Source organism: Quercus lobata, chromosome 12, assembly GCF_001633185.2.
Source record: "Quercus lobata isolate SW786 chromosome 12, ValleyOak3.0 Primary Assembly, whole genome shotgun sequence".
Lineage (NCBI taxonomy): Eukaryota > Viridiplantae > Streptophyta > Magnoliopsida > Fagales > Fagaceae > Quercus > Quercus lobata.
In genome coordinates this window covers 20,711,095-20,738,909 of record NC_044915.1, presented here as the reverse complement: position 1 = coordinate 20,738,909, position 27,815 = coordinate 20,711,095, and the positions used below count along the sequence as shown (strand labels likewise).

The 27,815-nt window shown below is 33.5% G+C and overlaps 3 protein-coding genes across 4 annotated transcripts; 1 reads left to right on the top strand and 2 right to left on the bottom strand.

Moving 5' to 3' along the window:
* The first annotated feature begins 382 nt into the window (after positions 1–382).
* LOC115972138 (CST complex subunit STN1) lies at positions 383–1,474 on the top strand. Its single transcript, XM_031092311.1, has one exon. It carries the CDS (start codon positions 530–532, stop codon positions 1,025–1,027), a length of 498 nt encoding a protein of 165 aa, XP_030948171.1. The 5' UTR covers positions 383–529; the 3' UTR covers positions 1,028–1,474.
* A 1,266-nt stretch (positions 1,475–2,740) lies between these two features.
* On the bottom strand, positions 2,741–7,697 carry LOC115969840 (selenocysteine methyltransferase-like). 2 transcript variants are annotated; one of them, XM_031089462.1, is made up of 7 exons: positions 7,354–7,697; positions 6,011–6,067; positions 5,699–5,928; positions 5,300–5,429; positions 4,838–4,918; positions 3,720–3,791; positions 2,741–3,204 (listed from the first exon to the last, which is right to left on the bottom strand). In XM_031089462.1, the coding sequence occupies exons 1-7, from the start codon at positions 7,555–7,557 to the stop codon at positions 3,043–3,045; spliced, it is 936 nt and encodes a 311-aa protein (XP_030945322.1). In that variant the 5' UTR covers positions 7,558–7,697; the 3' UTR covers positions 2,741–3,042. The 2 variants fall into 2 exon arrangements, with proteins under 2 accessions (XP_030945322.1, XP_030945321.1); XM_031089461.1 differs by having other exon boundaries at positions 4,715–4,918; positions 7,354–7,696.
* Positions 7,698–15,480: 7,783 nt separating this feature from the next.
* On the bottom strand, positions 15,481–21,122 carry LOC115971912 (serine/threonine-protein kinase STY13-like). The gene is made up of 6 exons (XM_031092015.1): positions 20,032–21,122; positions 17,795–17,916; positions 17,346–17,554; positions 17,071–17,245; positions 16,708–16,842; positions 15,481–15,934 (listed from the first exon to the last, which is right to left on the bottom strand). Exons 1-6 carry the CDS (start codon positions 20,393–20,395, stop codon positions 15,728–15,730), a joined length of 1,212 nt encoding a protein of 403 aa, XP_030947875.1. The 5' UTR covers positions 20,396–21,122; the 3' UTR covers positions 15,481–15,727.
* Positions 21,123–27,815: the final 6,693 nt, after the last annotated feature.

Here is a 27,815-nt window from a genome sequence, read left to right as displayed (position 1 = left end):
AATTACTCTAAGTTAGAGATTTGGGTGGGGTGATTTCTTTGTTCTGATTCAGGGAAGGGGAATTTTTGTTTCTCAAAAAAAAAAAAAAGATTCAATGAATGGGAACGACAGAAAAAAAAATAGAGAGCAAAACGGCGTTGTTTCAAGCATATCTAACGGCAACATTAACTGAGTTGTAACGGAACATTGAATTAACAAAAATTAAAAGATAGAAGACTGAATTGACAAAATTAAAAGTTAGAGGACTGAAATAAAAAACAGTAAAAATTAGAGGGTCAATTTTACATTTTTACCTAAATTTTATTCCTACTTCCAAAGGTCAAAAAATAGTACCAAAATGGCACCTGTCTTGACTGTCTATAAAAACATAAAACAAAAAAACCCAAACCCAAACCCAAAAGCAGAATAGTCTTTCCCTCCAAAACCCCTCACCTTCTTCACAACCAGACCCATTAACCTTTTTAAATCCAAGCTGTTAACTAAAACCCAAAAGCAGAATACAGAAGAAAAAAAAAAAAGCTTCTGTGTAATGGAACAGCTTCACCGACTCTACAATACCCATGTAAAGCTTTTGGCTTTTGACCTCTTCTCTCTCACCCAAACCCCTTCTCTTTCTCACTCAGACCCCATTTCCTTTTCTCGCAGAGGCACCTTTTTTTTCCGTGCCGAGACCGTCGGCACCATCACCTCCCGGGAACTCAAACCCAACAAATTCCTCAAATTCACTGTTGATGATGGCACCGGCTGTATTGTCTGCGTCCTCTGGCTCAACCACCATGTGTCGCCTTACTTCTCCCGCTGCAGCCCGCCAAGTGTTCGACTAATTGCCCAAATGGCGAGTCATTTCGCGGCAGAGGTTAGGCTTGGGGTAGTGGCAAGAGTACGTGGGAGGATCACGAGTTACCGTGGCGCGGTGCAAATCACGGTGTCGGATGTGGTGGTGGAGAGGGACCCCAATGTGGAGACATTGCATTGGTTGGAATGTATGAGTTTGGCAAGCAAGTGTTATGATGTTAGGCCCTCTTAGAAGGTAGTGGTTATTCATTTCAATGTTTTTTTTGAATTTGGTGAAATGGGTTTTATTTTTTAATTTGATTTTTACATGAAAAGTTTGAGTTACATGTGTAGTTTGTTCAAAGAATTAGTTCTTAAAATTTTCTATTTGGGTTTCATTTTTAAGCCTGGTTTACGAGTCTTATTGAACCTATTGATAATTATTTACCATTCCAACTTTTAGAATGTTTTTGGGTTTTAAGTATAATCCTATAGAATCTAACTAGGAATTATGATCATTGGTATGAATCTCTATCTTGGGCAGTGCTAACATGAATTTCAACTTATAGTTGAAATTCTTTATTATATTTGCATCATTGTCTCTGCGTCTCTTAGAGGTGGTATCCACATTAGCACTTTGACAGGTCCCTACCAAGATGATGGTTGAGACTTTTGAGAAATCTGGAGATGTGTTTCTATTTTTTTGATAAATAAATTGAATGTGTTTATCTTGAGAAACTTTGAGTAATATTTAAAAGATACAGATGGCCAACTTGTCCAACATGCCTAGAGAGAGAGAGAGAGAGCAAAAGAAGATGGAGAAGAGAGATGATGGTTTTACTCTAAACACGAACCAATAGAGTGAAAGAAACTTCCATTATAAAATAATAATTATTTTATGCATCGAATATATATTAAGACTCTCTATTGTTTACGCGAGTCCATCATTTGTTTGAATGTTTTGGTTTGGGGGAGGGGAAGGTTAGAGCAATATACACGATGCAAGTTGCAATGATATTTTACAGTGAATTGGAAGAAGAAAGGCATATTTTAGTACTATAATTAGTAGATGATGCGCGCAAAAAAATATTTTTGTTTAACATGATATTTTACAGTAAATTGGAATTTTCACTTTCCAATCTATGCAAAATGGCTGTGTTTTAAAATGTCCCATTGAAGGAAAAACTCCATTGTCATGATGTGTAGTTGACGGGACTGTACACAGATCAGATTGGGCGGATTGAGATTGAAAATTTAAAAAAAATTGCCTTCGGCGGGTTGGAGTGGACTGGACCGGTTAGCAGATCAAGAGTTTTTTAGTATTTATTTTTTTTCATATTCCTATTTAAAGCATTCAGCACCAAAAAAGAAAATAAAAGAAGAAGCAATAAGAATTAATCACGTGTAAAGCCTTTTCTGTAAAATGTGAAGCGCCCTTTAATTGTCTCTTTCATGTGTAACTAAAATGTGAAGCAATTGTAGGAAAATATGGATGGCAAATTCAGCCAAATTGTTATCGAAATCGAAAGGTAAGTAAGCACCTATTTCCTATCTCTCTCACACACCAAAAAAAAAAAAAAAAAACCAATCCTTGTGTTGTAATTTTTTTTTTATTTTTAGAAATAGTTTCAACCTATAACTTACTCATGTTATTAGTTTATTTTTTTAATAAACCAATAACATGAGTAAGCTCTTCATATACACTAAAATCATGAATGTCCTCAACACGTAATCATGTAATGGAATTTCAATTTTAATAAATTAATATGCTATTCATTTGAGTACTAAGTACTAACATTAGAATCAAGTCATTGATTCGTGCATTTGTATTGTATATGCATAGCAATGTGATGATTTTATTTTTCCTCTGTCAATTTCATGTTTTAGCTTACATATTTCAGATCACATTACTTTTGGCTCAAAGAATGTGTGTGTGTGTGTGTGTGGTGGTGGGAAGAGCAACATCTAAAAAATGATGAATGAATGTCTCCAAAGTCCAAAACGGTTCGTATAGTTAATTAAACTTTCTGTTTGGCTCAAAGAATGAGAGATGAAGTACTGATGACACATTAAGATGTTCTTTCTATTTTGGCTCTAAGATTCAAATATGCAAGCTCTATGAGGAAACTACCTCATCCTCTAACAGCTTGTACAAGGCCCTCCTTCCCAAAACAAGCAGAAACCCTTTTTTTATTGGAGATATAGCAAGCCTTTCCACCATCTGCATTAAAGAGATTATGTTTTGCTCTCCTCAAGTCAGAGCAGTACCTATGGCGGTAGAGCAGGAGCAGATCTATTGGAAAGAGTCCTGTATATGGCTTTAATGGTATTTGGAGTTGTTCTGCAACAACCTCCCACAAGGGAAGCCCCAATCTCACACCATCTGTTTACATACGAGACAAAATCTTCATCTGAAACACCAGTATTTTGCTGCAATGAAAAAACAAGGTCTAAGGCAGTGTGGGTGTGATAGTATACAAGAATAAGGTCAAGAATGTATTTATAAGCTTTCATTGAATTTGGTTTGAAAAACATAAAAACAACCAGGAAGCAGATCATGATGTGATCAATCATTGATATGCTTTTATTCATTAGGATAAAAAAGTAAATTGCTGTGCTAATCTAGTGAATTTGGATTTTGCCTTCATTACAATACAAAATTAAATAAGTGAGAATAGAAGTTTTTCCGATAAAGTAGTGAACAGGAATTTGAAATTGATATTTGAAAGTTTCCTGCCATTTGGAAAGAACACAAAGTTGCATCAACCACAGGCACAGCCTAGATTTCTGAAAATTGGTAAAGAGTAAATACAACTCTAACCCTCTTCTCAATTAAGATTATATTTTGCTGAGGAAGATTTTCACACTCAAAACTTCATTAAAAACAAGAGTTGTAAATATAGATGTAATATTTGCACAAGTGCAGCGAAAGAAAGTGAACGTACCACCCATTGTTTTTGCTCGGCATCATATCTTTCACCACTATTTGGATATATAACTATTGGTTTTTTTGATACCTGAAGGAATTGTTCAAAATAATAAGGTTTAAAAATCCACTAGGCAGAGTGACTTGTAGGAATGCAATCATGTAGAGATAAAAGATTCAATTGGAAATTAAATAAAGTACGTATATATGTCATATGATTCTTCACAAACAAGAAGTTAATTATCCAGAACATGGAAGAATGAGGGTACACTTGCATACATTTTATATATTGTTTAATGAGAATTTAATATGTGACAAGGTAATCTTCAATTTTAAATCTTTCTAAATTAAGCCTAGTTTTCTTTGCAGAAACTCTATAACAAGGTAAGGAAAAAAAAAAAGATAAATGGACTGAAAATTAGCAAAATTGGAATGCAAGTGTAACACATATGGACCCAGTAGTGATTTGTTTTTTTCATCAGAAAAAGTAAGTAATTCATTGAAAGATAAAGAATGAGAGCTGCAGTATACAGGAAGTATTAGTATACTACATTACAGATCAGAAAAAAAAAATAAATAAATAAAAGTCAGCAGACTGTGATACTATCTATCAAGGACAATAAATCTATCCCAGTATGTGATTTGTTATGGTAGTAATCTATTATATGTTGGCCTCACAGGTCCAAATTAACAGCCCATATAATTAAATGATGTTTTTGCCAACTCAAATGATTACGTTAACCTCCATCTCTACAGAGAGTCAATAAACCAATAATGGTATAATCTAACTTATCAAATGAATAAATAAATAATGGTATAATCTAGAAGAACTAAATTGTTTTATGCAAGATTTTATATTAAAAGAAAGAGCAAAAAGGTCAATAGGTGAAATGGCTCTTTTGAACAGAAAAAAGTTAGTCTCATGCTCAGCTAAAAAATAAATAAATAGAGACAAATAAAACCCAAAGCAAAATAAGAAAATCAACAAAATGAACAGCACCATAAAGATGATACCTTCTTAATAGATAATATTAGTTCATGAATTAATCGAGGAGGGGTACAGTTGATTCCCACTAAAACAACTTTCTTGCATGATTCAGCAATTGATGCACATTCAAGAATGGAATCGCCACTAACCACATTAACACCATTTTTAGAATTGAAACAAAACCATGCTGGAATCTTTATGTCTTCTTCCTCCAAAATCTCTGCATAAGCCTGCATGAGCACCGAGGTTTCAGAACAAAAGCAAGAAGTGAAACGCCATAGTTACGCCTAAATCCATTGTTCTCAATAAAGAACAGTTTGGGGGTTGGGGGGGGGGGGGGGGGGTGGGTGGGTTGTGGGGTGTGTGGGGGGGAAGAGATCTTCGATAGCTATTAAGAATTAATCCTTCTCTACCACCACAAGCTTTGAGCGTCCATCGAGAATTTGACTGATGACCCAACCCAAACATTGGGCACATCAGTTTGAGATATCAGTGGGTCATGACAAGTATCAGTAGTATGAAGCCAACAATAAAATAGTATAGGCTTTTATTAAATATCTGCTATGAAGAGATTATAATGTTACTGAAAACCAACAAGAATAGGCAAATACCTGAGCTTCTAATTTATTAGGAATTGTCTCAAATGCAATTAGGTCAGGACTTGATTCTGCTAGGACTTGAACCCTTCTCAGATGAAAATCTTTCAAAGTTTCTAGTGTAATTGCATCACCATAGTCCCCACTGTTAAGAGTACATAAGAAGAAAAAAAGACATGATCATTGAATTGTCAATTTGGACAACAATTCTGAACTCACAGAAAGAACAAGTCTGCCAAACTTCGATATAGAAGCATGTGAGGCAAGAATAACGAAAAGGGTACAATGTTATGCCAATAATACACATAAAGGAGGTTGTTAAAGTTTAACCAGGGACTGCTAGATATAGGAAATATCAAAGCCAAAGAAAATTGCAGCTCATGCAATTACTTTAAGCAGCACTTGTTGACTCACCTGTACTCAGAACCATCAGCCAAATAAGCCCCATAACTCCCCACAGATGCCGCAACTAAGATTGGGCGACGTTGGAGAATTCTTCCAACTCCAGTGTCATTAGATGAACATTCAGCACATCTGTTATAATAATTATCTCTTGCCTCAATGGCAATTTCAACACTTCTTCTAAGCAAGTTTTCACCCTCTTCTCTAGAAAAGCCTTTAGCCTGAAAGCCCTGAATTGTGGCCTGTGCACATATGGATAAACTTGAAATTCATTTTGGGTAAAGAAAAGTAATAGTGAGATTATCATTATTTAATGGAACCTACCTGATAAGATGCTGTTATTATAACATCTGCACCAGCTTCTAGGTAATCAAGGTGTACCTGCACCATCAAGAAACTCGAACGAATTATGCAAATAAATGAAAAGAGAAATTTTAAACATAAATCAATTTCCACTTAGGATATATGTTCTAAAGTGACCCCTTCCCTTATATCATACTTTATATAATTTCAAGCCAACAAAAAGCTGAGATCATAGTACTTTGTCCAATTGTGAAATTTTGAAACCAACATTTAATGTAAAGTATTTTTCATCTGAAGAAACATCTCCAAATTAACCCTTTACTCATAAAATGTTATTCATTAAATGTTTTAATTACTTTAAAATTTTTAACTGATCATTTTTCACCTTATAACAATGGGTAGATTGGTCTGATTAGTTGATCAAGTGCAATAAATAAGAAAAGAAAAAAAAATCTATTAAATGAGTTTTAACTTTCAAATATTTTTACACCCTCCTAAAATTTTCATCAAAACAGATATTTCATAAAACATTTACGCAAACTTTATCAGATGGTGGATTTGCATCACAGAGTAAGATTCAATACCTACATGGAAAGCTGATATTGGTTTATACAAGTCACAAGACTGACTTAAGAGAGAAAAGACAAGCACAGTTCTTGAAACTGATTTTCTACGTGGTCCTATCATATGTTTAATGCTACATCCATAGCAATGAAAGTCTGCTACAAACAAACCTAAAAAGCTAACTGATTCAACAAACAGAATCTCTAGGTGTCAGAGCCGTGGCCATTTAACGGTCCAAGTTCATAATTAACAGTCCATATCCATAAGTTCCAATGTTCCTTTCCTTTCACCACAAATTTTAGAAACCATGTCCACATTGTATCCCAAAACGTCACACATACTGCAAAACCTAAGATCCAAGCAACCTCATCACCATACCAATAACATTACCACCCCCCCCCCAAAAAAAAAAACCCTTTTAAATTTCTAAAATTTCACACAACCATAAAGTTTATTTTTAATATAAATAATTTTCCTTTAATATTTACATTCTCAATTTCTCTCTTACTCTTTTGGACCCCCCAACTAATAAATATTATCAAATCTTTAAAAAAAAAAAAAAGATTAGTCTCTTTTGGGCCCCAACTAATATATATATATCTAAAAATTCAAGATTTCCAATTGCATTATATTCTCCTATATTTTCATCAACCAAATTAAGGAGAAAAATAACTATTTTTCAATTTGAATTTGTTATATGTCTCTCTTGGATGACATTACATTCAACGCAAATTGAGATAAGAACAAAGACGAATACAGAAGCCAATAGGTACACATAAATATACGGAGAGAGAGAGGACCTGGCGAATGAGATGAGGAGAAGAGAGGAGGCATTTGGCGCTCCAGAGTGGATCGTTGAGGTCGGCACCGTGTCGCTCCAGCTCCGTCGCCAAGCCACCGTCCAACACCGCCGCCGCTCTTCCCTCACTTTCTACAAACTCCCTCATCAAATCCCACTGCGACTGTGACGACGACGACGACGTCGTTTCGATGCTGAGTCCCATCACTTTATATATCTATCTTGCTCGCTCGCTCGCCCGCTCGAGTCTGATTCAGTTTCAGTTTCAGCTTACTTTGAAGTTGTTATTTTTTTTTTTTAGAATGAAAAATAAATAAATAACAACTTTGAAGTTTTTATGAAAGTTTTTTTTTTTTTTTTTGAGGGGGAAGTTGTTATGAAAGTTGGTTTGGTTTGAATACGCATACACGCTACAGCTTTATATAATCATAATCTTAACACTCTATTTAAGTAATACCCAAAAATAAAAATTGAAAGTGATTTTTTTTTTTTTTAATAAACTAATTGAAATTTTGACATATCCTTGTGAATGGTGAAAAAAAAAAATGTTACTTCTGCATTTCCATCACTCACACACACGTCACTTAAATGAATTGTGAAAAAAAATGGTGTAATATATATTGATATCAGTTTAGATCCTAACAACAATTAAAATAAGTAAGATATTAAGAGAATTTGCTTTGATGGTGTCAAATCATTTATGGAAAGGATAAGATTTAATTTTAAGGAAATTTAGAAGAGTACTTGGTGTGACTTACAAAAAGTTTCTTTCCAAACTAATTTAGAGAGAAACTTTTTAAACTTCTCATATATTTCATTTTTGTATGTGAATTTTAAAAATCTAATCATTGAATTTCATATTCTTTATGTTCTTAACATCTGTAAGGGTAAAATTCTCAAGTCAAACAACGGGCCTTGGGCCCTATACAGAGTCCAACTACAACCAAGGAGAAAATAGGGCGCCAAAAGACTTCCAGCCCAACCCTAATAAGTCCAAACTTATTTAAAAGACGTCCGAGGAGGAATGTCTCTTCGAACGTGCCAAATATGGGCCCAACATGCACCCTATCCATAATGAGGAGTCATTCCAAACAAATATTGGTAGTAAGGATGAGCCTCACAAAGCAGGGAGAAGAACAAGAGCATAGGATGTCCAGGGGGAGACCCCAACTGCAGCATTAAATGCAAGGAAACTACTTTTCTGGCCGCATTAATGTGGAGAGGACAGGTGAACAGTGTTACCTTGGCCACTGCAACTCACAGAAAGGTAGGGTGGACGTCCGATGGGACAGGCACTCAAGTGAAGATCCAGATAATCAACAATTGTAGGGCTCTTATTACTTTAAGGAGACTATATAAGAGAAGGGCATCCCCATAAAGAAGGGATCGGAAAAAGCCAGAAGAAAGAGAGAAAGACTATATCCTTTAATTAGGAACTTAGGTGCACCCACACATTTCCTCGAACCGAACATCCAGTAGAGATAAAGGAGATATTCTTACGTTCAACCGCTGCATGGCCTAAAATTAATTAACGTTTACTTCGTTGAGTCCTAGTTCTGTAACCTGCTCTCTACAAATTCATTGTATAGGGTTCTTTGGGCCAGAATCGCCTACTTGCTGGGCTTGGGCCCTAAAAACTAACCCTACAACATCCATCTCAAATTTCACTCAAATTAAATGTTATTTACTATTCGATTAATAAACTTATTTTTTACACACAAGTTCAAATTACAAAAACTTAAAAGTTTTTACATTTGTTTGATGACATAGTAATTGATCTTTGATTTTCTTGAAATTTTGCAAGTATTAAGGATATAATAAGAATATGCAATCCAACAGTTAAATTTTCAAAACTCACACTCAATATAAAGATATATGAGAAGTTCATAGGGTTTTTCTCCAAATTAGTTTAGAGAAAAATTTTGTTATGTGGCCCTATACTCTTCTATCATGTCCCCATCATGCATACACATTTGTCCCATGTAACTTTTGTCATGATCACTCTCGTGTTTTATCTAAATTTTTAATCATAATCAACCTGTTGGAGCATTTTAATATTAATTAATTAAAATAGATTTATATTACAACATAATTGTAAAGATGTGGGAGTTAATATGGAAGATGAGGAGTTAGTAAAAATGTTTAATCCCACATTGAAAAGGAGAGAGACTATGTTATTCTTTTTAATTGTGGTGATTAATGGGCTAATATGTATTGATTCAAATATTGGACTAGATACGTGCGCAAGGGAGAGGTGAAGGGAGGGGGTCCAAACTGATAGTCCATTAAAAAGAGCGAGTGTCGCGTCTCAGTTCAAATAGTGTTGTGTAATTTTTCTCTTCAAATTAATAATATTCAGAACTATTATTCAGTTTCTCTTTGTGTTATTTCCATTAGTATTGTGTTTGCACCTACAATTTTAAAGTCGCCTACATCCTTACTAACAAGAATCCTTCAAAGGTTTCTATTGATGAGATGAGTGAGGAAGAATTTTGTCCCCATCAAGAAAAAATAGATAAATATATAAAAGATGAATACAATTGTTGCACTTATCTTTTGAATTGTCTTGCCGATTATTTCTATGATTATTACGATACAACTTATAATTCTACCAAGAAAATATGGAAAGTTTTACAAAGCAAGTATGATACTGAGGAGGCTAGTGCAAAGAAGTATGCTATCAGTAGATTTTTTCGTTACCAAATGATGGGTGGGAAATTGGTTGTGGATCAAGCACAAGACTTCCAGATGATCGTGGCAGAATTGAGATCCAAAAGCATAAAGATTGGAGATAATCTAGTGGTAGCTGGCATAGTTGATAAACTACCACAATCTTGGAGGAAGTTCAAAAAGACTTTGCGGCACAAACAAAAGGAGACATCCTTGGAGACTTTGATCACACGCATCCATGTGAAGGAGGAGGCTAAAGGACAAGATGCACTCATGACACAAGAGAGCAATGGTAATTTAAACACAAAGGTAAACCTTACTTCAGCCAATAATAATATGCCAAAAAATCATTTTCCTAGAAATGGTCAATTAAAGCCTAAAAAGAGAGTTTTAAAAAATAATAATAAACCTTAAGGAAGGGGAAACCCAAAAAAAAAAAAAAAAAAAAAAAAAAAAAAAGAATCAAAGACCCCCTTCAAAAGATCCATTTAATAGATCTTGTTTTGTCTGTGGTAAGAGTGAGAATATTGCTCGATTTTGCAAATTTCAGAATCATGAATCTGTTCCGCAGGCTAACATAGTCGAGGAGCCTTTAATGGCTATGATTACAAACATCAATTTGGTACAATATGTTGAAGGGTGGTGGGCAAATTTTGGTGCTAATAGGCACATCTGCTATGACAAAGATTGGTTCAAGGTGTACACTCCTTGTGAAGAAGAAAAAACTGTTATGCTTGGTGACTCTAGCAAAACCAAGGTTCTTGGGAGTGGTGAGGTCGATTTGAAATTCACTCCTAAACGTGTGCTAACATTGAAAGATGTGCTTTACACTCTGTCCATGAGGAAGAATTTGATGTCAAGCTTTTTGCTTAACAAGGCTAACTTCAAGCAGACTATGGAATCTGATAATTATGTAATCACTAAAACGGGATTATTTGTGGGCAAAGGTTATGCTTGTGATGGAATGTTTAAATTAAATGTTGAGAATAATAAAGTATCTACCAGTTCAATTTATATGCTTTCTTCTGTTAATTTTTAGCATGCTCGTTTGTGTCATATAAATAGTAAATATGTGGGAATCATGAGTAGTTTAGGATTAATTCCAAGACTGTCAAAAGATTTTGAAAAATGTGAAACTTGTAGTCAAGCTAAGATTACAAAAATGCCTCATAAAAGTGTTGTAAGAAATACCGAATTGCTTGAGTTAATTCACTCTGATTTATGTGAATTTATGGGAACTTGAACTCATGGAAGAAATAGATATAATCACTTTTATTGACGATTTCTCAAAATATAAAACTGTTTATTTGTTGAAAAATAAAAGTGATGTATTTGAAATTTTTCAAGATTTTTAAAAAGAAATTGAAAATCAATTCAGTAAAAAAAATAAAAAAGAATAAGAAGTAATAGAGGCCGTGAGTATGAATCAAGTATATTCAACTCATTTGTTTAGTCTTTGGGAATTATCCATGAAACTACTGCACCACATTCACCTACTTCTAATGGTGTGGTTGAAAGAAAAAATAGAACTCTAATTGAGTTAACAAATTGCCATGTTAATTAAATCTGGTGCACCTTTACATTTTTGGGGTGAAGCTATTTTAACTGCATGTCATGTTTTGAATAGGGTGCCACATAAAAAGTCACATACCACACCTTTTGAGATGTAAAAATGACATAAACCAAATTTGGGATATTTGAGAGTATGGGGTTGTTTTGTTTATGTAAGGCTTACTGATTTTAAAATACCTAAATTTGGTATAAGAGCTACTACCTGTACTTTTCTTGGTTATGCAATTAATAGTGCAACCTATAGATTTTTTGATCTTGAAAACAAAATAATTTTTGAATCTAGCGATGCAATTTTTCATGAAGAAAATTCTCCTTTTAAATTGAAAAATAGTGGGGGTGAAGAAAATATTTTTTCACAACCTAATTCTTCTACTTCTCACTTACAAAATCAAAAAAAAAAAAATTGAAATAGAACCTAGAAGAAGTAAAAGCGCTAGAGTTGAAAAGGATTTTAGTCTTGATTATTATGTTTTTAACATTGAGGAAAATCCTCAAAATTTAAAAGAAGTTTTGATATCACCTGATGCTAAAAGGTTGTAAATGATGAGATGAAATCTCTAATTTCTAATAGAACTTGGAAATTAGTAGATCTTTCACCGAGTTGTAAGACCATAGGTTGTAAATGGGTCCTTAGAAAAAATTTAAAAATGTATGGATCAATATATAAGTTTAAAGCTAGACTTGTTGCAAAAGGCTTTAAACAAAAAGCTGATCTTGATTTCTCTGATTCAATTTCTCCGGTAACAAGAATTATATCTATTAGATTGTTAATTGCTATTGCTACAATTTTTGATTTGAACATTCATCAAATGGATGTAAAAATTGCTTTTCTAAATGGGGACCTAGAGGAAGAGATTTATATGGATCAACCCGAAGGCTTTGTAGAGCCTGGACAAGAAAGCAAGGTATGTAAGCTAACTAAATCCCTATATGGCTTAAAACGGGCACCAAAATAGTGGCATGAAAGGTTTGATTCCTGCATGACTAAGAATGGTTATAAATCAAATGAATGTAATAAGTCTATTTATTCTAAATCATGAAATAATTTACATGTTATTATTAGTTTTTATGTGGATGATATGTTGATTTTTGGCTCAAATATACATGTTATAAATGAGACAAAAAATATGCTTAAAAACCATTTTGATATGAAAGATCTTGGTGAGGCTAATTTTATTTTGGGCATGAAAATTATAAAAACATGTTATGGAATATTTCTTAATCAATCACATTATGTTGAGAAAATTTTGAGAAAATATTAATTTTCATGATCACAAAAGTGTAGCTACTCCTTTTGATTCTAGTGTTCATTTATTTCCTGTGAATAATGATAATGAGATTTTTAATCAAAAGGATTCTACTAGCATCATTGGTAGTTTGTGTTATGCTATTGATTTTACTAGACCTGACATTGCATATGCAATAGGAGTGCTTAGCAAATTTACTAGCAAGCCTAGTAGAGATCATTGGCTAGCTATTGAGCAAGTCATGGGATATTTAATTGATACCAAAAGCTATAGCTTATTTTATAAAAAGTACCCCATTGTGATTGAAGCTTTTAGTGATGTCAATTGGAATATTTTGTCAAGTGATTCTCTCTCTACCACTGGTTATATTTTTTCCTTAGGTAGTGGTGCTATTTGTTGGAAATCCAAAAAGCAAACAATAATTGCTAATTCAACAATGGAAGCTAAATTAATAGCGTTAACTTTAGCTAGTGAAAAGGCATATTGGCTTAAAGATTTGTTGTATGAAATTCCATTTTAGGAAAAGCCAATTCCACATATATTATTCATTGTGATAGCATTGTCGCAATTGGTAAAGTTAAAAACCGTTATTACAACGGTAAATCCAGACCTATAAGAAGAAAGCACGATACCGTGTGATCTTATTTAAGTAGCGGCATCATAACTGTGGATTATATTAAATCTAATGATAATTTTGCAAATCCATTTACCAAGGTCTTGGTAAAAGATAGGGTCTGGAATACATCGAGAGGGATGAGACTAAAATTCATAGAATCATGAGCCATGTATGGGGATACCCAACCCAAGGACCAAAGATCCTGAGAATTGGGTTCAATGCAAAAAATGAACCATACGATGGTTCTAAGAAATGCACTATTTATTTTTTTAATTATTTATTTTGTAAATAATTTTTTAATTGTTCATCACTATGATATAAATGCATTTATCTAGTAATGTGGAGATGTTGAGTAAAAAAACTCTTTATAAAATTTGTAGCTCATATGAGTGGGGTGTCAGAATTATAAGAGCACCCTTGACAAAATTTCACTTATGTGAGAGTGGGGGTGGGGCCGCTCCCTATGAGATTTGGACTTAATCTCAAATACACTCATGAAACTGAGATCAGCAAACGGCCGTAAAGTGCTAGATATAAAAGTTCATATCAACACCTAAGTTGTTATGTGTAAGCAGTGACGCTTAATTTCCCCAAAGCGTCACTACTTAGTTCAAGTCGGAGACCACTACGATTCTAGAGTTGAGATCGCTATTTTACAAAGTGAAGATTCAATGTGCACACGTTCATGATGCATAGTGAACTGTCTTTGCCTAGTCATCTCTCTTTAACTAAAATAATTTTAATATTAAAATGAGTGGGGGATTGTTGGAGCATTTTAATATTAATTAATTAAAATGAATTTATATTGCAACATAATTGTAAAGATGTGGGAGTTGGAGAAATGGTTTAATCCCACATTGAAAATGAGAGAGACTACGTTATTCTTTTTAATTGTGGTGATTAATGGGCCAATATGTATTGATTCAGATATTGGGCTAGATACATGCGCAAGAGAGAGGTGCTTATACACTAAAAAATAGAGAGGTTCTTGGCAAGGAAGGTTGTTCTTTCTGGTGGAGCAACCAACCAAGGGCTTGAATCTCCTTAAAGAGAGCGAGTGTCGCCTTAATCCAAATAATGTTGTGTAATTTTTCTCTTCAAATTAATAATATTCAAAAGTATTATTCAGTTTCTCTTTGTGTTATTTCCATTATTATTGAGTTTGAACCTACACAACCTCTCACAAAGAAAGAGAGAGGTAATTACTAATTAGTATCACATTTCCATGATCTGCCTATCTATAATTGGGGCTGATTATAAGTCCACCATCTCACTTTTTTCAAATTGGACTTGGTGATAAGCACAATTCTTTTGTGCAACACAAGTAGATTCCCACTCACAACATAGAACATGCTCATCCCCATAATATGCCAAACACGCAATGGGCAGAGAGAATAGTCTTTCATGGTTATTCATAAGAATCATAACCCCCTCAAATTGCAATCTTGCACACTGTAGATTCGATATTCATGTTCTAGTGGAAATGTGCAATTACATGACATGATGGGTCATAAACTCACGATCTCACCCTCTACCTTATTTTTATAAAAAGAGTTCTTACAATAGTTTAACAATGAAATTAAATTCACAAATACTCCTAAATTTACTTCATGAAGCTTAAAGGCAATGTTTAAATTACAGACCAAACCCAAATAAAGTATGTCCATAATAAGCCCAATCCAACTCATTACCAAAGGTTATGCCGCATTGCCAAAGAGTTGCATCTCTTGACATAATATCCTTTGATTATCTATAAGCTTCTCTCTTGCTTTTTTCACCAAATTCATTTGAACATTTAGCTTATGGATGTCGTGTTTTATTCTTGTAACAAACTCCAACATAATAGTCTCAATAATATTCATTTCGTGAGAGGCATTATAGAACACTTATATAGATCCTGCATATTGTAAGATTAATCATAGAGAAGGTATGCGTAGAAACAAATGGTTTTTTTTTTTTTTGTTCATCGTTTCTGCTTTTTAACAGACAGATTATTTTATTTCTTGGGATTTGCTTAGTTATGTAACAAATACAAAGTTGCAGACTAATATTATGCAACAAAAGTGATTACAGTTATAAATTGTTGCCCCACCAATCTCTATACAGTGAAATTGTGTAAGATCTCATAGGAACCACAAATTCTAAAATGTCAATTGTATTTCTTTTTATCCACCACAGAAAATTGTGAACTACTTATTTTAAGACCATTTGCAAGTCAAGCAAACTAGTTCTGCAAGACTAACTTCATTTGCACTTGTAATATGATACTATTATGGGCCACGAGCTGTGCTGAAACAGAAACAACCATTAACCTGGTCATCAGGAATCATGCCACCACCCTTGCTAGTGTCTAATGCTTCTAACATTCTCACCACCTCATCCATGTCTGGACGTTTCTCTGGGTGTGTATCCCAACATTTTCGCATGATGCTCGCCAATGAACTTGGACAACATCTTGGGATTTCTGGGCGTAAGTTCTGTCAAAAACAATTTCAAACACATTTCATCAACATAGCATCACTTTTTATGGTAGGCAAGTGTGTGCGTTTGCCAACACCTCTTTTTCTTTTAACTTTTTAGCTTATTTGCTTATACACAGCTTTTTAAAAATCTTGTTTTTTTGTAAACAAACTTTCAGCAAAAAGTCAGATTCTATGACCTAGAGCACCCAGATAAAACACCCAAAGATACAAGCCATCTAGGGATCAGGGCTGAATATATTCCAACCTTAAACACGGCCCCTAGGCCAAAAGCACGCATGGAACGATAGACATTTGCTACATGGTGCAATGAATAAGGTACCATTTTGTATAAGGAAAAAACATGCATACGGTTTTCCAATATTTGGAGATAAGCGAATTGTAAGTCGAAGGAAAATAAACTAGTCAAAATCTCTTAAGGCCAACTATTGACCTTTCACAGGTTTGGAAGTAAAGCAGTACCTAAGATTGCAGAAAATTTTTGGTGATCAAAATGATTCAAAGACCCCAGACAAAGGCCATTTAAGCTAGAACATAGATATTAAGCACATAATTTATATCACTAGGCACTGGAGTAAAAAGATTTGAATTTTATAAATCAATGAAGTTTTCTTTTTAAATAAAATAAAATAAAAGGCAATGCCAAAGGATGTTTCCAAGTAGACTAGTTGATAATTGCAGCTTTGAATTTCTGTACTTTATATACATATGTATAGTGACACTTGCTGAAGAACCTAATCCTGTAGTGTTGTTATAAACAAAAAACGAACCTGCCGCACAACTGCAGATGAAACTTCAGCAAAACTAAGATTAGGATAAGGCATGTCACAGCAATAGATCTCCCACAAGCATATTCCAAAACTGTAGACATCGCATTTTCTATTGTAGGGCTTACCATCAAGGACCTGCAAAAATTATCTTCTTAAAGTTGTCTCTAGCTTTAAGCAAAGGGAAATTATAGCCAGAAATAGGGAGTATAACAACTTGCTTCAAATCCTTAGTAACTCATTTTTGCTTCTAAGGGACTCAAAATGAAACACACCACTAAAAGGATTTTGTGGAATTGAACATTATATGGTTATGATACTCCCAATTGTAGACATGACTGAATTCTGTAAAAAAGGAGTGGGTACCTCTGGGGCCATGTACCCAAGGGTACCAGTTTCTCCAGTCATGTCCTTTGGGTTTTGGGCTTCAACACGAGCAACCCCAAAATCAGCAATTTTCAAAGTTCTCTGAGAATCTAGCAGCATATTTTCCGTTTTGACATCACGATGTACAATCTTTTTTGAGTGAAGATAACTCAACCTGCAAGGTTGGATTAAAGAATACATAGTCATGATCCAATAATTTAAATCCAACAGCATACTGTAATATAACTCCAGCCTAATATAATTAATATACTTACCCTCTAGAGAGATCCAAAGCAATTTGAATGACAACCTTAAAGGCAAGTTTCTTTCTCACATTCCTAATTAAAAACTTCTTTAAAGTCCCACCCGGAAGGTACTCAACAACAACACAACATGCCCTGGATGGAAGAGGATTATGACCTTCACCTGATTCATTCTTCAAGGGGAATTTGAGATTCGAAGTTCCCATTGAAGCTCCAATAAACTGTTGAAAAGATTATTTGAATTTAAAACTTAACATAAATAAACTATTGAAGTTAATACAACTTAACTCAATTGGGCCTCAGTTCTATTGTTATCACTTGACAAAAAGATAAAAGTTTTTCTCTTGTTATCAAATATAACCAGTCAAATGATTATTTTTTAAACTCTTTGTGTGCATGTGCACGCATGTGTGGACTGATGCATGGCATCATAGTATTCATCAAAGATGCATAAATTCTACCTTTGTAACATTTGGATGGTCAAGCTTATGCCAAACAGCAACTTCCTGCTGAAACGATGCCCTAAGAGCAGCAGTTTCAGCAGCTGTGGCAATACCATCCTCTCCCCAGTCCAATAGCTTCACTATAAATATTAAGAATAACAGTGGACAGTCAGTCCTTTCAAAAATTTTATCTATATACAGAAATGAGATAATTTAATGCTATTGAACTGTTCAGCAATGTTTCAGGGGTTATTTCATAGAACTGAAAGCACACTGCTTTTTACAATTATTAAGGCTGATATTTGACACATCATCATACTTACAAAGCACTCACAGACATGTACATATTTATGTATATATGGAAACACGCATAAATGTATTGCTTTCTGATATAATATAGTAAACCTCATAGTCCAAATTCAGAAGAAAAATACTACATCAACTGAATATTTAGCACAAAACCCGTCAATGAGCTCTGGCTCAACTGTCACCTCCTGCACTACATGCAGTTAAAAGAAATGGAGCAATCAAGTCCTCAGTTTGACTGATGCTTAATGAATTGAAGCTGATATAATGACACTCTTACATAAATTTAGTCATTTAACATTATTCTATTAGGTATCAGAATACTATTTGATTATCAAGTTTCTAGCACAGTATCTGTCATCCATTGGAAGCAAATGTTGACAGACACCCAGCACTTTCTATGGGAGTCCCAACAAAAATAAATCACATGAATCTTTGGACTAAGCATCTAGTTTGCACCTTGGGAGCAGGAATGGAGATAATCTAGGAAATGAAGTGGACAGACAGCCAAAAACCTAATACAGCTATACAAGGTTACAGCTAATGATAACATAAAAATACTAACTTAAAAGACTGTTACCTTCTATATGACATCCAATTTTAAGAACTGTAACCAAAATGTTACTAAGTATTAACATAATGGAAATTTGTTTAAAATGTTCCAAGAGACATTACATCATACAAGCATCTTAAATTTTGGGGAAATATCATAGAAAACAGATTTCTCTAAAGTTTTAATCAGATTTTAGTTGTTAACAGAAACAGGATTCTGCAAAGGCAATCACTGAGAATAAATTTAGCAGATTTTTCGAAGATAAAAAAGTCAAATCTGAACCAAGATTGAAACTTTAAAACTCCCAAGAAAGGAATGTCTCTAAGATTTCAAAGGAAAACATTTTCTACTGACAGTAAAATTTCAACAAATAACACGAAGTTACAGACAAATACAGCAGGCCACTTCTCTATATAAAAATTGGTATGTTAGACACTTGAGAACATGGCACCTACATTGAATACTTAGATATTTTACAAATTTTCTTCTCATTAACTTAACATATATGCAGAACTTAATAGTGTATTGCATATGTTTATTGTTTTACAATCTATCGTTCTTCAGAATATATTAGTGCACACTTGAAATTGCACAAAATACCTACCCAATCCCCTAAGCAAAGGTTTCTTATAAAACCATAAAAGATATGATACACAACATACTGTCGAAGGTATGTTGGGCTTGGCCTTCAAGGGATATTCAAAAGCTTCAAGATGCAGCCTCTAAATACAAATTGAGGAAGGATCATGCCTCAAAATGAGTGGCTCTCACACATGATGAAAGCCACACCCTGTAAAACTCATCATATATCACGTGTGCTGCTTATTCTGCCCCAAACTAAGGATTGTCAGCACAAGAATTTGATTGAAATAATTAATTTATACACACAGCTGGTGGGTTTTGAACCCATGAGCCATGGCCACACCCCCACCTTATTCTTAGAGGGGGAGGAGGTGAGTTAAAAGCACAGAATCAGAAATTGAATTCCACGATTCAGGATTTGAAGGTCTGAAAAATCGTTTAGCACTGTGCCTAGCAATATACTTCACAAGGTACTTTTTTATATTTTTTGATAGGTAACACAAGTTACTTTTTCTTCACTCCAGTTTAACTAATAGTTTGAATTCATTATAAAGCATGCACCCAATTTTTAAACAATGGAACACTAAGAATAAGATAGCCAAAAACATAAATCTAACAAAGTAAGTATATCATTAAGAGAGATATATGATTTACTTGTTGATAAGTTATACTCACACTCAGTGGTTCTTGAACCCATGGCCTCACCCTTCATCCCATTATTATGGGAGAAGGAAGTGCCTGTTGAGCGATACCTCATTGGCAGGATATATGATGAATTCTTAAACAAGGAAAGCAGAATGACTGATCAAATTACCTGCAACATCTTGGCCATCATAGACACCTCGGTATACTGTCCCATAAGTCCCATGAGCTATAACATTTCTTAGATCCAATTTAGCCAATTCAATCTCCCACTCTTCCTTGTGAGTCTTCACCTCCCTGTCTTTTGACCAAACCCGGCTCAAGTGCTTTTCCAGCTGAATATCCAAGCTTTTGAAGTCAATCATATCAGCCCTGAAAAACATATCCTTGCTACTAATACTTCCCACATCATTCACTTTTGAGCTCAAGGCCTCCTCTTTGGAATTAGACACTTTCAAATCAATGTCTACTTCATGATTTTTGGACTTGTCAGCTGCCATGACAGCTCCACATCCCTCACCATTGCTCAAATCCATTTTAAATCAGAAATTTCAGAAAATGCAAAAAACAAAGGAAACCCAAAAATACTCAACAAGTTTTTTCTTCAAAAACAGGACTAATTGTAGTAAAAAAAAATGGACTGTATTTCATAGATAACATTTATTTGCTTTCCAGTTCAAACCAAAACTAACAAATTTTTTTTGAAATAATCGAAATGGACAATGAAAAAACTCAAAAAAGTTAAACTTTTTCTTACTCAGTTGTCAATAATAGATTTCAAAATCAAAATTTTCAAAAAAAAAGAAAAAGAAAATTTGAATCCAACCCCACAAAACTAGGAGCTCAAAACCCTGAGTTTATCATAAATATTCAAATTTGGCAATTCTCTGGAAGAACCAAAAAACCCAATGCAACAAATACAGAAAAATAACTAGTATAATATTAAAAATTAATTAAAACACTAATTAAAAAAAACTCACCCCCACAGAAAATAAAAAGAAAGAGGGACAAAAACCCAAAAACAAAAAGGTAGTGGGGGTGATGAATAGGTGGATTCGAAAGGAAAGTAAAGAGCTTTGTGGACAAGATTTGAGGAATGAAAGAGGAAGGAAACAAAAAAAACAAAAAAGTACAGAACAAGAAGGAAAAAAATAGAAAGAAAAGGGAAATCTAAAGTGAAGCAAATTTGAGAGAGAAGAAAAGAGAGGCGCGGAGTTGTGGCCTAGATTAGCTGTGTGACTGTTTCAAAATCAAACATATATTCTATGTAGTTGTTGTACTTGGATACGCTGTTATTTAACGGATTTACCGGTCATTTGAGTTGCTCTTCTTTTCTTTTCTTTTCTTTTTTTCATAATTTCTGCAATTGAATTGACGTAATTGCGCTTTCTCTTTTTGTCAGGATTATTAATTTAGGTTCATTAATTGTATCCAAAGATATAGCTGTATTGAATATAATTGTCGTTTGAAAAAATAATATTGTTTATATTACCATGTATTTGACTTTAATTAGAAAACATAATGCACTACACTTAAGGAACTATATTTTAGTTTTGCAATTTTTAATAGTTCAAACCAACAATTAACTAAATTAAGATTATTAGCTCAAAAAAAAAAAAAACTAAATTAAGATCAGGTAAGTATGACACTGGTAAAAAAAACCTATAGAATGACTTTTTTTTTTTTTTTTTTTTTTTGAGAATCTATAGAATGACCTAAATAACAAATAATATTGTTTTGTTTTAGGCAATGATAATAATAAGAGGAGAGTAACCAAGGTGTAAAGAGAAATGCTAAGTATACAAATATTTTTACCAATTTTTACATAATTGTAAATATGACGAGTTATGATTAGAATCGTCGCATTAATTCAGCACCAATCACAACATATCAACTCTATGAAAAAGATTATAGAAAAAATTTAAGTAATGCTAGGATTGCTACAAATTTTAGTATATAAGTCTACAAACGGATATGTCACTAATTGTGGGTGCCCAAGGACCGAGGATGAAGTTGAAAGGTCGCAACACTAACGTGGAAATGCTGCAAGGCACGAGCTCAAGGAAGGAAGCCACCCGAGGAGGAGAAGAAATGAATCATGGTACTCTGTGGTATTCTAAATGGGAGCTAGGATCTAAAGGGAGTGGAAGTTAGTGGGCAGTAGGGAAGCTTTTGGCCTGGTATAGTCTGTTGCATCCGCATTAAATGGTAGACAACAGCTTTATCAATCGCATTGATGAGGAAGTGACCTGAATAGTGTAAGCCACAGCTAAGTAGACTCCTTCCGCCATCTTCTTCAGATGTGAAAGGTAACAAGAGTAAAAAAAATGAGGGAGGTTAGGTAGAAATAGATGGTGGAAATGTGATGGAGGTAAAGGGATATAAGAAAAGGGAAGAGCATTGGAAAAGAAAAGGGAAAAAGATTAAAGAAATTAGAAGGAAGAACATTGAGAAAAGAGAGTAAACAGTATTACTTTTGATGCAGACTTAGTGAGCGTTTGGTTTCAGCTGAAACCAAAGTTCACATTTTCATTTAACGTTTCTGTCCCTTTTTTTTTTTTTTTTTTTTTTTTTTTTTTTTTTTTTTTTTTTTCAGAGTATGAACAGTAAATTTACTGTGCAAAGACAAAAATTATTGTTCATGCATTGTAGCAATACTGTTCACGCACTGTAGCAGCACTGTTCACGCATTAAAAATAGGTCCCACGGTACTTTTCACACATTTAAAAATTATTTTACTACAGTGTTTTCAGTTTTCAGTTTTCAGTTTTCAGTTTCAACAACAATAAGTTCAATCCAAACGGACCCTTAGTCTCCTCGGGAGAACTTGTGGAGAGCTAAATAGCCATTTGTTCCTTAATATAAACCTTATTTTTCCTAGTTGCTGTCCTCGGGTAAAGCCCTTTGTTGTTTTTCGTTCCCTCCTCTTACAAATTCTATTGATTTGGGCCAGGGTTGAAAGGCATGACCCACTACTCTAGGTGGGCCTAGACTACTTATTTTTCTGGTCTGTACACTAATCATAAACAATAATTCAATATATATTTAAGAGTTAAGCTCAAGATATACCTATTGTAACAGTTTAAAGTTTAAACAATGTTACACTACTCAATATCTTTTTCATTGCACAAGAATTTTGACAAAGTCTACCGTTGAATAAAATTTTCTTCATAAACTCAATTCTTGCAAAATTTTAAGATGATTAGACATCTAAACTATATCATCTATGACATGTTCGATTGACATGAAATTTGGCATAATTTTTATTTTATTTTTTTGATAATGTGATAGTTGGGAGAAGGGGATTTAAACCCTAGACCACTAGATATCATTATTGAAAATATTATAAAATATCAATTGAGTTATAAGGTATTTGGCAAACTAACATACATATTAAGAACATAAAGAATACGTAATCTATTATAGGATTTTTCAAGATATTAATTTAGTATAATAAAAAGTTATTAGCTTTTGTAATATTGTTTAAATGACCTTTTATTTTGATTCCAAAAGGAAATGACCTTCTATTTAGGGTGCGTTTGTTTTGGCTTCAAACCACTTTCGGAAATGCTTTTCCGTAAAAGTGGGTGTTTGGTTGTTACTGAAAATGTTTTCAGTATTGACTGTAAAATAAGGGCAACGGGGCGTAAAATATTTTCCGTTGTTATTTTCACTTCAAACCATTTCCGAAGACGCGCAAAGAGAGAAAGAAGGACTCACAGACGCGCAAACAGAGAGAGAGAGAGAGAGAGAGAGATCGCGCCGTCAAACCCACGATCACGCTGGTCAGATCGCTGTCCTCGTCCCCTCCATGCGACGGTGAGTGCTCTGTTCATCCAAGCACCACCGAGATCGCACACCAGCACCCCAGCACCGGCGAGATCGATCCACATCCAAGAGCTCCGATCCCTCCTCCATGAGCTCCAATCCACATCCATGAGCTCCGATCCACATGAACCACCCATGCCCAATCTCTCTCTTTCTCGATCTACCTCTCCCTTTCCCTCACTTATCGATCACTCTCTCTTCCTCCTTCTCTCTGTTTGACCGAGATTTTGGTGTTAACAAATGTTTTGTTCTAATTTTTGTTTGGTTTTGTTTTGATTTTGTTTGTTTTAAGTTTATATATTGAAATTTTCTATTATGAAATTTGTTTGGAAGCTGAGAAAATGGTTGAGAAAATGTGAGAAACTAGTAGAAAAATAGCATTTTCAGAACACAACCAAACACTAGAAAATATTTTCCAAAGCATTTTTTAGAATGTAACCAAACACTTGAAAATATTTTCCTTTCTCGAAAATATTTTCACCTGAAAATATTTTATATTCAACTAAACGCAGCCGTAATATAAGCACCCCTCCCCTCACCCACACACACAAACATTTTCCCATACCCACAAAAAAAAAAAGTTCTCTACTCCCTAGGACTTGTTGAAGGTCCAAAATTACAAAATCTCTGCTCTGATCAATAGAAGTGAAGCACGTCTCAAGTTGGGACCCACCTTGTAGAATGTATCATGTAAGTATTTCAGCATGTGAAATTAGTACTTCGTTTTGGTGCGTGACTCGTGCTTGTTTATACATTTTTTTGAGAACAGATTTACATCACAATATGTTTTGCCACAATATGATAAGATTTTAATCTATGACGTTTATTCTATAATGATTGATCTTATTATTAAGTTAAGATAGTAATTAATTATTTACATATGTAGTCAATTCTAACTCTTTTAGCCGATGATAATAAATTTTAATAATTAAACTAATTGAAACTTACCTTTATTGTTGAGTGTGAATATTTTATTCGTTTCGGTTACTTTTTTATTTTATTTTTTATTTTATTAAAGCTTCATTTATATAAACCATACCTTTGAATGTTCTTTTGCTATATAGCTCATATGTCAAATGTGTATTCGTATGGTGGCATAAATCACATCACAAGGTGTTTTGGGCATAAAAGTAGTAGCACATACAAGTCAATAACATTTTTTTTTCTTTGGCCAGTAATGTCTCATACACTTGGGAAATATCATGCATTATATTGGTGATTAGTTTATATTCCACAGCTAATAACAAGTCTAGCAAAATTTATTTTAAAAATTTTCATTATTTATAGATTTGTGTTCACTTTTATAGTGACGATTGACAACTTTTAGGAGGTGGAAGTGGAAAAGCAAAGATACCCAAAAACAGCATCCTCATCAACCTGAAGGCGCCAGCCATAGAATCCAGAATTGGAAACATAACATAACAAAAACCAAAAAGGCAGCTTAGTTGATTTTTCGTATACAACCAACCATGATATATTCCATACATATCCCACTGATGAACATTGATCTATTCGATTTACGGTATATTCCTCAGCACATAAATTGCTCTTTTCGCCCTCCCTAGCTTCTCTTCTATCTTTACTCTCTAGCTTTGGATTAGTGCAAAGTGTACAACCTTTTTTTTTTGCTTGCATTTGTGCTTAATTTAGAACAAACAAAGTTTCATCTACAAAAAAAGAAATTAATTTAATAAAAGAAACTATAGATTTGACATTTCATTTTGTTTTTCTTTTAGTAATTAAAAAAAAAATGCATGTTTCTACCATGCCACAAATCAGAAAATAATTCTTGAAAATGAGAATACAGGCTTGGTGGACCATCCAATGGTACAAGCTTGCATGGGATATAAAAGATTCAAATATTTATCATAAAGCTTGGCAAATTGATAAAAATTAATAAGGTCTTCTAAAGATTTGCATGATACATGGGAGAGGATCCTCTGGTTTTGAATTACACTTTTTTTTTCTTTCTTTTTTTTCATGTTGTTAAATTCCTCAATAATTTTTTATTGAAATTTAAATGTATATTTTAACAAATCCATTGTTAGATTATATCTTTTTCATCCAAACTTATAACTTCCATACTAGTAAAATTTCAAGATAATTAGAGATATATAATTATTGTATTCACAAAATATCTAAATTTCAAGTATTTTGTATCTTAAAATTATGTATAAAATAATTGATACCATGGACCAAATAGTAAATTATACCCTATTAACATAAAATTTGACATGCATATTAAAAAACAAAAAACACGCATATTCTAACTGTACAATTTTTTAAAATATTAATCTACTTAAAAAGTATTAAATAGAGTAACATTAAGAAAAAAGTTATGCTAATTGATCATGACCCATAATAATATATATTCATCACGCGTGATTAACATCATTGATGTTCCTTTTTAGCCATTGGGGGCATTACCTTGAAGAATACGGAGCTTCCATTCTTACCATTTGGTCTTGCACGGCACACTGGCTTTATATTGTTTGATTAAAGAGAAAATCTATAAACACAATAAATTTCGCACATACCAATGGAGGTGGCAAAATGTTAATGGTAAGTAAAAGAGTTATATCAGTGATAACTCAAATGAAAACTAGTAAAAATTTACTGATTCATCCGAGAAAAATGTTGCAATTTTTATTTATTTATTATTTATTTTGTGTGTGTAGCCTTGCTATCTGATTAAAATAATAAAGAAAAGGAAAACAGCATGACTTCCACGCAAATTTGTATTGAATAATAATGCTTGTAATCCTTACTTGTAATGTGACAGGTTACTTCATTTTGCCCTTTCATTTCAAGCATCTTATTTTTGTCTGTCCGTCAGTATCGTTCAAAGAATAAAAAAAACATGGCCTTCTTGCGTTGGTGTTTGATTTGACAAGTTAATATAAATTCTTTAGACGCGGTTGGAATGAGGTAAGCGAACCCAGAAGATGCCGTAGAATAAGATTTATAAGCTGCTTTACATTGATAGCTACGTAATTTTAAAAACCATGCAAAGTCTATGCTTCTCATCATGTAGAGCCTTAATTTCTAACATGTAATTTACTGCCATGTCACAGTCTAGTCACTTGGAAAATCCATTGGTAAACTACCATAAATATGATTTTAATAGCCTTAAAGCTCTAGTAGCATAAATAGACAATTTCGGCTTTAAGGTTAAATTTGAAATTTGGAACTTCATAGAAAAAACTATACAATTCACTATTTATATATATTTTATAGATCTAGTTTTACCACCGCGCACCCTTGGCACGATGGTCACTCCACAAGTATAAGTGTTTGTGAGGTGTGGGGGGACAAGGATTGGGATTCAAGTCTCTCGAAAGCTGGAGTAAGCTTTACACATATACACTTAAATTATTCTATAGTAAAATTTCTATCTTATAAAAAAAAAAAAAAAAAAAAAAAAATCTAGTTTTAAAACACTATTCAAAGCAATTTATCAAACAATCAAAACACTAAAAAGATTTTCAATTATAGCCTTATTTTGCAAAAGTTCAAAATTAAAACTTAGTTTTTTAAAACAATACCAAACAAGCACTTATTAGTATAACTTTTTAGTTATAGAACTTTAATTGACAAAAACTCTTTTAACATTTTAAACGTTTGGCAAATTACAAGCATGAATGTAAATTGTAGAACTTTTCATAAAAATTTGTTATGGATATTTTGTGGTATGATTGAATGGGATATTTGTGTGATATTTTGTAGCATGACTATAAGCAATTGTGCACGTGTATTAGTCCATTAGCATTGTATAGTGTGGTTTGTAATTGCTGGTATTGTAATGTGCAAGTTGTAACAAGGTGGCAACTCAATTAGTTAGGAGTTAGTTAGGAATTGGGTTTAGTTGGAGTAAGGGTTAGTTGGAAGGGTACCAGACATAGGTTAGAGGGGAAGGCATTGGATAAAATGGGTAACTAACCCTAATTTTCTAACTATTTAGTTAGTAGGCTCAATTATCAAACTAATTTATTTTTTAGCATCTCGAGTCTAAGAGACTCGATTTTGGCCTATAAATCGAGTATTTGAGGGTCGATTTTCATGCTTTGATCAGGTCCGAGGTGGCACTTATGTTAGGAGACGTCCACCTGTAAATCGAGTCTCTAAGAC

Excerpts from the sequence above, each read along its gene's own strand:
- LOC115969840 (XM_031089461.1), bottom strand. The coding sequence starts at position 7,557 with ATGGGACTCAGCATCGAAACGACGTCGTCGTCGTCGTCACAGTCGCAG. Across the intron at positions 5,929-6,010 it reads TAATAACAGCATCTTATCAG|GCCACAATTCAGGGCTTTCA; the intron begins GTAGGTTCCATT and ends ATATGTGCACAG. Across the intron at positions 3,792-4,714 it reads TAATATTATCTATTAAGAAG|GTATCAAAAAAACCAATAGT; the intron begins GTATCATCTTTA and ends CAATTCCTTCAG.
- LOC115971912 (XM_031092015.1), bottom strand. The coding sequence starts at position 20,395 with ATGGATTTGAGCAATGGTGAGGGATGTGGAGCTGTCATGGCAGCTGAC. Across the intron at positions 17,555-17,794 it reads ACCATCCAAATGTTACAAAG|TTTATTGGAGCTTCAATGGG; the intron begins GTAGAATTTATG and ends TCTTTTCAACAG. Across the intron at positions 15,935-16,707 it reads CATCTGCAGTTGTGCGGCAG|AACTTACGCCCAGAAATCCC; the intron begins GTTCGTTTTTTG and ends TGTTTTTGACAG.
- LOC115972138 (XM_031092311.1), top strand. The coding sequence starts at position 530 with ATGGAACAGCTTCACCGACTCTACAATACCCATGTAAAGCTTTTGGCT.